This window comes from Palaemon carinicauda, chromosome 36 (assembly GCF_036898095.1).
Source record: "Palaemon carinicauda isolate YSFRI2023 chromosome 36, ASM3689809v2, whole genome shotgun sequence".
Lineage (NCBI taxonomy): Eukaryota > Metazoa > Arthropoda > Malacostraca > Decapoda > Palaemonidae > Palaemon > Palaemon carinicauda.
The window spans coordinates 36,167,562-36,180,061 of NC_090760.1; the positions used below are offsets into that span (position 1 = coordinate 36,167,562).

General features: G+C 44.3%; 1 protein-coding gene across 1 annotated transcript in view; it reads left to right on the top strand.

Annotated features, from left to right (window-relative positions):
* Nucleotides 1-3,376, top strand: part of LOC137628574 (uncharacterized) — a 9,777-nt gene extending 6,401 nt beyond the window's left edge. The window contains exons 2-8 of the mRNA XM_068359728.1: nucleotides 193-345; nucleotides 845-915; nucleotides 1,009-1,293; nucleotides 1,415-1,673; nucleotides 1,775-2,216; nucleotides 2,307-2,556; nucleotides 2,786-3,376. Coding sequence (XP_068215829.1) covers nucleotides 193-345; nucleotides 845-915; nucleotides 1,009-1,293; nucleotides 1,415-1,673; nucleotides 1,775-2,216; nucleotides 2,307-2,556; nucleotides 2,786-3,376 — 2,051 coding nt within the window. The remainder of the gene's footprint in view (nucleotides 1-192; nucleotides 346-844; nucleotides 916-1,008; nucleotides 1,294-1,414; nucleotides 1,674-1,774; nucleotides 2,217-2,306; nucleotides 2,557-2,785) is intronic.
* Nucleotides 3,377-12,500: the final 9,124 nt, after the last annotated feature.

Here is a 12,500-nt window from a genome sequence, read left to right on the forward strand (position 1 = left end):
AGGGTTTACTACCACCTCGCTAGTTATCGAGGGTAGGGGAGGGTAGCTTGCTACCCCACCCCCTCACACACACCTGTGCTTGAGCTTACTTTGCTCTTGGCTCGGATGGTAGACAGACGTGTCCTCTCTCATCCTCGCCTCGCTCTTGACAGTCATTAATGCTTTTTTGCTTTTTCCCTTTTTCTTTTACAGTTTTGAGGGTGAAGTTGGCCTCTGTGATTATGCGCACCTGTCCTGGATTACCTGACCGCCCTTGTGGAACATTCATATCGGCGGTCGAGACGGACCCTCATACCCTTTGCCCTTGCTGTAGAGGTCAACGGTGTGATAGTGGTAATAAGTGTGGTGAGTGTAGGGAGTGATCTACATCCCAGTGGGAGAGGTTTCATCGGCGACGTAGAAGAATTTCAGGGGGGATATTTCCCCTTCGAAGGTTTTTTTGAAAGGAGAAAATCCCAAGGACTCTTCTTCCATTGCCCAAGCCTCCTCCGAAGCTCCCACTCGAGCGGCCTCTTTCGAGAGACTGTCGAGTAGTAGCGTAGGCCGTGGTTCTAATTCCCAAACTATGGGTTCGAGAGATGGCGTTGCCTCCCCTAGCGAGGCAGCTCCACCTCTCCTTTCGTGGAAGATATATCATTAACTAATTTGTTTCAGCTTTGGTCTTCCTTGGGGCTCGAGGGTTCGGCCTCCAAGGAAGCTCTGCTTGACATCATCCGATTGGGTGCCGCTGTCAAGCAATCGCCGATTTTGGCAGAGGTTGATCCTCTGTCTATTGTCGACGTTGTGGTGTCAGAGGTATCCAATGCGGTATCTCCTAATACCTCTGCCTCTTCACATCCCGCAGTAGCTGAAGGCTTAGTTTCTCCCGTTCCTGCTCAACGTACGAGGGAGAAACTATGTCCAACAGTTTCTCCTGTCGGTGATTCTCCCCTTCGGAGGAGTTCACTTACAGAGACTCCTCTTCAGAGAAACTGCAGAAGGTCAGCTTGCTAATCCTACGGCCCCCAGAGGGCGCATCCGTCGCAAGGCTCGCCTTCCTCTTTGCCGGAGAGGCACCTCTTCAGTTCATCATCGTCGTTGCAGTCCGCCGCAGAGGAGCCTCGTCGGCGTTCGCCGACTGTTCCTGATATGGTCCTGAACCTCTCAGCGGATCGTTCGCGATCTACTTCGGTGGAAGGTCGTCCTTTCAAAGGGCACGCCGACCTTACACTCGATAGACCTGCTGACCTGTCGTCGCCGTTCCTGGCAGCTGATGCGCTCTACGTGCCAACGAATCCCGACTATCATAGTCAGGCACCGATCCCTATTATGGGGCAACAAGGGCATACGCGCCATCGCGCGCATACGTCCCTTACGCGCCATGATAGTCATGCGCGATAACGGTCTCCTGTGCGCAAGGCTTTGCCTGAGGTAGCGCGCCAGCGCTTGCCTGTGCGCCAGCGCTTGCCTGCACGCCAGCGCTTGCCTGTGCGCCAGCGCTCGCCTGCACACCAGCGCTTGCCTGTGCGACAGCGCTCGCCTGCGCGCCAGCACTCACCTTCGCGCCAGAGCGCCACTGCGTGCCATCAACCTCCTGCGCGCCAACAACGCCCTGCGCGTCAGCGCTCTCCTGCTCGTCAGCGCTTGCCAGCGCTATCCTGCGCGCCAGCTCTCTCCTGCGCGCCAGCACTCTCGTGCGTGCCAGCGCTCTCCTGCGCGCCAGCGCTCTCCTGCGCGCCAGCGCTCTCCTGCGCGCCAGCGTTCTCCTTCGCGCCAGCGCTCTCCTGCGCGCCAGCGCTCTCCAGCGCGCCAGCGCTCTCCTGCGCGCTAGCGCTCTCCTGCGCGCCAGCGATCTGCTGCGCACCAGCGTTCTCCCAGGCGCCATCGCTCTCTCCCGCGCCAGCGCCCACATACACCCATCACTCCTGCGCGCCCACAATCCTCGGATCTGGGAGATGTAGGGAAGTCAAGGACTTCTACACACCAGCGCTCGCCAACGAGCCACCTGCTATCTCCAGCGCACCATCCCTCGCCAGCACGCCATCCCTCGCCAGCACGCCATCCCTCGCCAGCGCGCAATCGCACGCGTTCACCTGCTCACGCCTCGAGGATATGCGCGCGCGGACATCTTCTCCAGCAGTTATGCGCCGCTATCCTGACACGCGCCCATGCACACAGGTTCAGACTGCGCGCCTGCGCGCAAGAGCGCACAATCAGCCTCCTGCGCACTCTCATGTGTCTCCCGCGCGCGCTTCTACGCGCTATCACTCGCCTGCGCGCCCGCACGCGCCCTAGCAATTGCCTGCGACCCCGGGCACACGCATCAGCAGTCCCGCGCGCACGCGTACCATCATTCCCCCGCGTGAGCACGCACGCGTCAACAGTCTCCCGCGCGCGACCCCGGGTATTCCCCATAGCGCGAGTGCCATTACGTTCTCCCGCGTGAGAGCCATTACGCTCCCCCGCGTGAGCGCCAATACCCTCCCGCGCGTGAGGCTGCAGGACAACGCAAGGCAAGGTCGCCATCGCCATATTCCCTCCCTGCAAGCGCAGAACAACGCGCTCGGCGGTGGAAGGGTAGCTTTCAGAAAGGTCCAGAAACACTTCTTCTTTTCAGGCGAATCCCCCTATGGAAACTCCTCCCAGGGATCTGTCGATCCCTGTCCCTCCAGAGGGAGTATCTGACAGCGCAGTTGTCAGCCAACAGCTGTAGTTTGGGGCACTAATCAGAGCGGTTACATAGGCTTTCAACCCTGTTCTCTCTGAATTGGGCCACAAAACTTTGGCTGCATCTACCCCTCTGAAGATAAAAAGAGGAGTTTCGGACGCGGTGACTTCTCTAAGAACTAAGCTGTCTCCTCGTAAGCCCTCGAGGCAGGTTCCCTCTCACCCCCACACTTCGTCTTCCTCCCTGTCGGACGAGGATTTCCCGTCCTCAGGGGAGTCACGTGAGGTGGGACACTCCCCCATCGCACCAATGAGGAAAACTCCACCTTGCGTTGAAAAGTCTTCCCGGGTAGGGGCGGAGAAGAACTTGCCCCCGTCTTTGTTAGAGTCCTGCATCCTTCCCAGGAAGGAGTCAAAGGACTCGAAGACAATACCAAAATCCTCGACGAGACTTAGGACGGAGCCAGCTAGTCACTATGAGAACGTCCGTGATTCTCCCCAAGAAGAGCATTTGGGGACAAGAGACTTCGCTGCAGGTTCGATATCCGGAGGAGAACTACAGGAGTCAGAACATGCATTTTGGCAGGTTCTGACTATTATGAGGACTCTCAATGGGTTTGCCGACCCAGAGATTCCCCCTCGAGAGGGCAAAGACACGGTCTTGGTCCGAGTATTTGGAACTAAAAAACCTTCTAAGGCCAGTGCGGCTCTGCCCTGGTCTCGGGGTTAAGAGTACCAGGGACAACATCACGGTCCAGCTCTCTGAGTTAGCCTCCTCCAACTGCTCCAGTGCCGGCAACAAGCTTCTCCCACCTCCTCGTGTACAGCAGAGGAGGTACTTCGAGATCCTGGAGGAGCCTTGTTTAGCTCTTCCTCTTCACTTTTCTTTGGAAGAGCTTACCAGGGGAGTCCCTCTTGAGAGACACTCCAACCGGCAAGTCTCGTTCTCAGCAACTGAGATCCTTAACCAGGAGAAGGTTGCGAAGTGTTGCTATGCAAGCCACTTCGTGGCTGAATATCTGGTTAGGGACCTTAGCTATCCAGGAAAGCTATGGAGACGTTGCTCCACTCAGGCACTCGCACGATCGAGTTTCTGGCCCACCAAGTCTCGAACTTGTGGGCAAACACTATCTTGAAACGTCGAGATGCGGTGGCTGAGAAGGTCCCTAGCTCCAAGATAAACAGGCTCAGGCATTCTTCCTTGGAAGGAACGAATCTGTTTGAGCCTAAAGACATGGAACATGCAGCTGAGAGGTGGAGGAAGTCCCACCAAGACTCTCTCCTGCATAGGGCTTTGACATCCAAGCCCTATAAGCCTCCAGCACCACAGCAGTCACGTCCTACCAAGACCAAGAAACCGACAACGGCAGTAAAGACAGTGGTGTCTAAGCCCAAGGCACTCTGGCAAGATGAATTCCAACAACGGTGGGACAACATCGACGTTTACGCCTTTCCCCCGTTCTGTCTGATGAGAAGGGTGCTCAACAACACCAGAATATCGGTCAATCATTCAATGACCCTCATAGCTCCGCTATGCCAACACACGGAATGGTTTCCGGACCTTCTGCAACTCCTAACGGAACTTCCGAGAGAACACTCTCCACGACATGATCTACTCAGACAATCACAGGCCAACATCTTCCACAAAGCCGTAGCTTCACTACGACTTCACGCCTGGAGACTATCCAGCATCTCCTCGCTGAGAGAGGATTTTCGCAACAGGTTGCGATCAGGATGTCTGGACACCTGCGAAAGTCATCCGCAGCTGTCTACCAGGCAAAGTGGAAAGTCTTCTGTGGTTGGTGTCATGGAAGGGGAATCTCTCCACTCGATGCCACTATTCCAACAATAGCGGAGTTCCTCATGTATTTGCGGGAAGAAATGCACCTTTCAGTCTTGGCGGTGAAAGGCTATCGCTCAGCCTTAAGTCTAGCCTTCAGGCTCAAAGGAATTGGACATTTCTTCTTCGCTAGAACTTTCCCTACTCATACAAAGTTATGAACTTACCTGCCCTCAGTTGGAAGTGAGACCTCCTCCATGGAACGTGGTTCGAGTTCTCAGGTCTCTTAACCCTTTTACCCCCAAAGGACGTACGGGTACGTACCTCATAAGCCATCCCTTTACCCCCATGGACGTACGGGTACGTTTTCTATACTTATGCGTAGATAACAGGTCTTGGCAGGCGTTGTATTTGAAATACAACGCTTTACTGTTGTGATGTTGTTCCTTCGATGTCTTGTCATCAATGTAACATGAATAAAAAGTTTCTCTGGGCCCAACAAGGGTCAAGATGGACCTTTAAATTTTCTTTGAAGAATCAGCTGATATTTCCTGTGCAGTTATTTTAGGTTGCAGAGATATTTACACAAATATTACGAAAATAGGGCACTGTTACCAGTGCAAGAGTGTGGTTTCGTTGTTCCTTCGACATCTTATCATCAATGTAATGTGAATAAAAAGTTCTCTGAGGCCCACAGGGGTCATGAATGACCTTTAAATTTTATGTAAAGGAAACAGCTGATCTTTTATGTGCATTTGCTTTAGATTTCATAGCTATTATTATCGAATAATTACGTAAAATGGTTCCGTTGCCATGGTAACACAATGTTTTCATTGTTTTACAATGCCAGATCCCCACAGAGGTCAAGATGGACCTTTAAACTTTCTGTTATCAATCAGATTATTTTTCCTTGTATTTTTTGAGGTTTTTCATAGTCATTTATACAAATTTTACAAAAAATTGTCATCATTACTCCTGCGTGACTATTGTTTGATTGTTCCTTGGATATCGTGTCAACAATGATGAATGAAAAGTTTCCCTGGGCTCCACTGGGGTCTTGATTGACCTATAAATTTTCTTTATAGATTCAGCTCGTATTTCATATGCAGTTTGTTTAGGTTTCATAGCTATTTACACGAGTAATTACTAAAAATGATTTCGTTACCATGGTAACGATGTGTTTACGTTTGCGCCACGACGTAAGGAAGAAGTTCCCCGAAGTGAGCGTAACGCTCTTGCGCCACGGCGTAAGGAAGAAGTTCCCCGGAGTGAGCGTAACGCTCTTTAAAATCTCCGTGTCTCGGAATTTAAAGGTCCGAAAGCAGCTGATTTTAGTTGTTAAGCGTTTATTTATGCCTAACATGATTATTTTTGTATATTTTTTGTTGCTATTTTGCCGAAACTTTGAGTATATTTCTCATTTCTTGTCGTCATCCTTGCTCCCGGGGAAAAATAAGACTCCCTCTGCCATTGTCAGGCAGGACAAACAAAGACTTTTAAATTTCCTCGTCTTGTGATTTAAAGGCCTCAAAGCAGCTGATTTGGGTTGCCATGCAGCTTTTATGCTTATCAGAATTATTTTTGTATGTTTTTTATTTCTATTTTGCCGAAACATTTAGTAAATTTCATATTTTTTTCGGGGAATGAAGACACTGTGAGCGCGAGGTAGGCAGAGAGCGTGGTTGAGTCCGTCACCACCAAGACTCGCCGACCACCAACACCGTCGCCGTGTGTCTCAGTTCAACTCTTGACTTTGTGGAAGGAGGATGTATTTCGTGCGTTATCCGTCAATTTTGCGCTTTTACAGCCTATTCTAATAAGTGATAGTGCTTTATACCTTTTTAGAATATTCCTCTTTATATGTGTGAAGGCATTTGTTGGATAAAATGCCTAATGGTCAAGAAAGATCAGTGTGAATGAAAAATTCTGTGATTAATGGCAACTCAAGGGAAGAAATTGCGACTGTTGTCTCGACCTGGTAAACATGTAACTACGATTTGAAAGGTTGGTGTTGTGTTTATGCATGTATGTTTTCATATTATTTCAAGTATTCTATAGGAATACATATAGTATATATATATATATATATATATATATATATATATATATATATATATATATATATATATATATATATATATATACCGTATACATATTCATTTGAAAATACGTCGATTTATTTTAGGCAGCCACTGTGTATATTTGAAACTGACTTTGCTGAGAGAGAGAGAGAGAGAGAGAGAGAGAGAGAGAGAGAGAGAGAGAGAGAGAGAGAGAGGGGGGGGAGAGAGAGAGAGAGAGAGAGAGAGAGGGAGATTGTAAAAGTTTCTTTCTTTCGGTCATAACTGACCTATGCTTAGAGGAATTTTATTATTTTTTTTTTATTTTTGAAGAAAATTTATTGAACTTTCTTATGGCATGTGTGAAAATAAGGATAAAGCAATGTAAATAGTGGGTATTGTTAGATGAAGTTAGGCGATGACAAACTTTTTTTTTTTTTATCGTATACATTCCAATAAATAACAGAGAATTCTCATTACAGATACTTGAAAATTATACCATCTTATGGACAATTTATTCAGCTATAAAATTGTATCTAATAGTTTGTAGTTAGAAGAAATGAATAAGGAAAAAAAATAATAAAATGTGTAAAAGCTGTAAACCCAAATTTCTTTACCGCAAGTAACGAGATTTAGGTTTTCAGTTTTTGCTCGTTTACTACTTTTTTCCATGTTTCCTCTCGTTTAACTACAAATTCTAATATACGATTTTATAGCTGAATAAATTGTCTATAATATGGTATCATTTTGAAGTCTCCTTGAGGAGAACTTACTTTGCTGTATCGGAATGTATACGATAAAACATAAAACATTTCGTCATCGCCTAACTTCACCTAACGATAGCCACTATTTAGATGGCTTTATCATTATTTTCGCATATGTCATTAGAAAGTTCAATTAATTTACTTCAAAATAATAAAAAAAAAAGAAAATTACTCTAAATATAGGTTACGTATGATCGATAGAACGAAACTTTTGCAATCTCCGATTTTCGTTACTTGCGCTAAGGAAATTTAGGTTTACAATTGTTGTGGGTATACTATTTTTTTTCATGTTTTCCTTCTTTTAACTACAAACTATTATACACCATTTTATAGCTGAATAAATTTCCTATAAGATGGTATAGTTTTACGATTTCTGTGAGAAGACCCATCTGTGCTTTATCGCAATGTATACGAAAGAATATAAAAAATTTCGTCATCGCCCAACTTCATCTAACAATAGCGGCTATTTATATTATTTTCTTTATACTTTTGATAACTATATTGAAAACTTCAACCTTTTTCCAAAAAAATTAGACCAATCTGACTTCTCTAAGATGAAAATTGAGGCTGTGGGTGCGATTTGAAAAAAATAAGTCGAAAAGCCCTTCAAAACTGAAAATGCCTGGGGCTTAACCCTGGATAGGTACGGTGGGTCGTTTGCGACCCCGAGCGTCAAAAAAAAACAGGTTTTTCTCACGTGACTCACCCCTGTGACTGAATTTGTGGGTGATCGACCTGCAGGAGGTGTCTCCCCTACACGCTCTAGTAGTGTCCAGATGTGCATTGCTGTAGCTGTACTCCTTCCCCGATTTTTGAGACGCGTTGGGGTCGTTCGCGTCCGAGTTTACCCTTCTGAGGTAGTTTGCATAATTATCAAAGTTATTACGTATTATGAAATTGTCGTAGAATGGTGCAACTTGTATAGGTTATCAGTTGTGGAAAGTCTTGGTGGATTGTTTGGCTACCATGTGCATGTTTTTTTTTTTAGTTAAAAGGTCGTTCATCACCACGAGGACCATTTTACCGCGAGTGCCCCTTTTTCATTTTTTTTCATTTTTTTGCCAAGTCATTTTTCCGTAAGATATTGCCAAATAGTGTCGTAAAACTTTTGCTTGTTTAGTGTTGGAAAGTGTGTCTAGATGATCTGGCTACCCATGCATGACTTTGTTTTTGTCAGATACGACGTAGTTATTGGTATATTGGGTATTTAACTGCGGTTACCAATTTCTGTTTTTTTTTCAATATTTGTAAAAATTACTACGTAGTAAGGAATTGCCGTATATTATTCATTTTTTTTTCATGTTTATGTGTTAGAAAGTGTGCCTTGATGGTTGGGCTAACACGTGCATGTCTTTTTTTTTATCTGAGATGTCGTATATTAGAATGTCGGGCATTTTACCGCGAGTGTCCCTTTTTAATTTTTTTTAATTTTTTTGCCAAGTCATTTTTCCGTAAGATATTGCGAAATAGTGTCGTAAAACTTTTACTTTTTTAATGTTGGAAAGTGTGTCTAGATGATCTGGCTACCCATGCGTGATTTTGTTTTTGTCAGATACGACGTAGTTATTGGTATATTGGGTATTTAACTGCGGTTGCCAATTTCTGTTTTTTTTCAATATTTGTAAAAATTTGCTACGTAGTAAGGAATTGCCGTATATTATTGATTTTTTTTTCATGTTTATGTGTTAGAAAGTGTGCCTTGATGGTTGGGCTAACACGTGCATGTCTTTTTTTTTTATCTGAGATGCCGTATATTAGAATGTTGGGCATTTTTCCACGAGTGCCCCTTTTTATTTGTTTTGCATTTTTTTGCTTAGTCATGTTACCGTAAGGAATTGGCAAGTAGTGTCGCAAAACTTATATTTTTATAGTGTTGGAAAGTGTTTCTAGATGATCTGGCTACCCATGCCTTTTTTTTTTTTAGCCAGATATGGCGTATATATAAGTATGTGTTCGATTTTCCTGTGATTGCCATTTTTTCGTTTTTTCCCATTTCTTTCAAAATTACTACGTACTAAGGAACTATCACAGAGTAATATTTCATTTATATGTTTATTTGTCGGAAAATATGCCTTGATGGTTTGCCTAGCACGTGGCTGAATTTTTTTTTTCTGAAATGCCGTATATTAGAATGGCCATTTTTCCACGAGTGCCCCTTTTTATTTGTTTTGCATTTTTTTGCTTAGTCATGTTACCGTAAGGAATTGGCAAGTAGTGTCGCAAAACTTATATTTTTATAGTGTTGGAAAGTGTTTCTAGATGATCTGGCTACCCATGCTTATCTTTTTTTTAGCCAGATATGGCGTATATATAGGTATGTGTTCGATTTTCCGGTGATTGCCATTTTTTCGTTTTTTCCCAATTCTTTCAAAATTACTACGTACTAAGGAACTATCACAGAGTAATGATTCCTCTAGATGTTTATTTGTCGGAAAATTTTGTTTACTTTTTTTTTGATTGAATATCATCAAATTTTTTTAGCTAAAATATTGTTTTACATTTTTTTTTTTCGATTTTATTTCCCTTCAAAAAAAATTTTTTGGGTCAGAATTTTAATTTTATAGTCGTAAAATAATCGACAATTATCCAGCAACCTACCATACAATTTTTATGCATATCCAATAATAATTAGATTAGTAAATAACACCTTGAAATTGACATACCCTTCCTACATTTCAAGTGGCAGATTAGGGAGTCTCAGTCAGTGTGGTTGGCGGCCATTTTGTGGACATATCCGAAGCGTAAGCTGCCCTATCTATATATATTCTTGTTCCCTATAGAATTTGTGATATTTTTGTATATTTTTACCTGCATAAATATCATATTATATATTAAATATATGTATTTTTGTACGAAATTTCCAAGTACTCAAAAAATTACCTTTAGATATGGCCCCTGATATAAATGTAATTTACAAAATAATGAAGATTTTTTTACATATTTCTATTTTAGGATAACATATGTTTATTCCCTAAAAAAATTAGCCACTTCCTATTTCATTTGGGTACCCAAAAAAATTCATGAAATTTGGACAATTTTTTTTGGCCAAAAAAAAGTTACCCTTTTTTTCTCATTTCAGATCTTCACCTCCTTGGGTCTGACTTCATCCAAAATACATCAAGATGTGTCCTAAACATTCAAGAATCAATTCCTAAAAGGATTTGTGTATATATGTATAAACTTTTTTTTTATGAATTTTTATGTCAGGTCTTTTTTTTTTTTTACTTAATTTTTTAAAATATTTATAATAAATAGTTTTTCTGCAGATGAGTAGTATTTATTTTTACAGTTGTTTTAAGCATTCATTGAAGTTTTTTTTGGCAAAAGAAAAATGGAGGTTACTGCAAAAACTGATTTTTCAAGAATTTTTTTTGGCGTCGGGGTCGTTCGCGTCCGAGTATACCCTTAAAGGGGTGTCCGAGGACCGTACCTATCCAGGGTTAAAGCACGGAAGTTTCCAAGTACGCCGGGGGTAAAAGGGTTAAGAGACCTCCCTATGAACCATTATGCCAGGCTTCAGACCGCCACCTAACTTGGAAAACGGTGTTCCTATTAGCTTTGGCTTCGGCCAAGTGGGTTAATGAACTTCATGGTCTCTCGTATGACATCGCCCATTCAAGGGGATGGTGGGAGGTAGCATTCAGACTCGTCCCTGAGTTTATTGCTAAGACTCAGTATCCGGGAGTAGCGGATCCTTGGTTCGACTCCTTCCAGATTTCGAGTCTCCGTTCTGTAACAGATGACCCAGACCATCTCTTACTATGCCCAGTAAGGAGTTTGAGGCTATATCTCAAAAGAACAGCTGCAGTCCATCCTCAGGTGCCAGCGTTATTTGATAGCACAGGGAGGACTAAGAGGAGGGTTACCAAGAACACCATCTTGGCATGGATTCGTGGGGAGATTCATCTGTCCCTGAATCCAGACCCTTCTCCGTCACGTCCCCCTAGAGCACATGATGTCAGGGGCGTAGCTACATCTCTGGCCTTCAAAAAGAATTTCTCAGTGACGCAGGTTCTTCAAGCTAGGGTGTGGAAGCGTCAGACGACCTTCACAGCCCACTACCTGCAAGACGTGACCCACAGGAGGCTCAATACAACAGCTGGTTTAAAACTTCAAGCTCTTTATTGGACAAGTAGTAGAAGGTTGAGGGCATTGTTACCCGGTTTTAGTCTGCATGAATGAAAAGGCTTGTCTGGCCCTTATTTCTTTTCTTCATCTTCCCCTCTCTTGGGGAAAGCAGCATCCTGGGTTCTCTGCATAGATGACCTCAAACCACTGCATGTAAACCATGTTTCCTTGTCTTCCTAGTATTAAGCTAATACTGTCACGTCCCCATACTCTGACGAGGTGGTATTGGGAGATTCCTAAACTAAAGTTTCCATCTGAAGAACTTCAGGTCAACTTCCTAGGACGAGTCACACTTCATTATACCTTCACACACAGCTTGCGTAGGCCGCAGTCCTTGCGTAGCAAGGTTCTGGCGAGGTACAGGGACTCCTTATTTTTGCTAATAAACTTGAATAACGAGCCCCGGGCAAAGCCAAAAGCCAGTACTGGCTGGGACGTCCACCCTTCCAAATGGGTGAGTCACCCCTATTAAATAGCGTGGTTTGTATGTCAGTTACGGAACAAATGACAAATTCATAGATAATTTGTATTTTTCTTAACTATACAATCCTTAGGTATTTAATCAAACTTGCCCGCCAGCCCTATCCCTCTTGAAGTCCTACCTCCAAGCAAAGTGAGCTCAAGCACAGGTGTGTGTGTGTGGGGTGGGGGGGGGGGGTGGGGGTGTTAGCAAGCTACCCTCCCCTACCCCAGCTAACTAGCGATGGGGTAGTAAACACTCGTTAAAATTCTAATGGCTCGTGATTTAAGCTAGGCCGAAAGTAATACCCCTATTAACCCTGGAACGGTACGGTGGGTCGTCCGCGACCCCGAGCGTCAAAACAAAAGATGTTTTTCTCACGTGACTCACCCCCGTGACTGAATTTGTGGGTGATCGACCTGCAGTCGGTGTCTTGCCTACACGCTCTAGTAGTGTCCAGATGTGCATCGCTGTAGCTGTACTCCTTCCCAGATTTCTGAGACGCATCGGGGTCGAGCGCGACCGAGTTTACCCTTCTAAGGTAAGTTGCATAATTATCAAAGTTATTACGTATTATGAAATTGTCGTAGAATGGTGCAACTTGTATAGGTTATCAGTTGTGGAAAGTCTTGGTGGATGGTTTGGTTACCATGTGCATGATT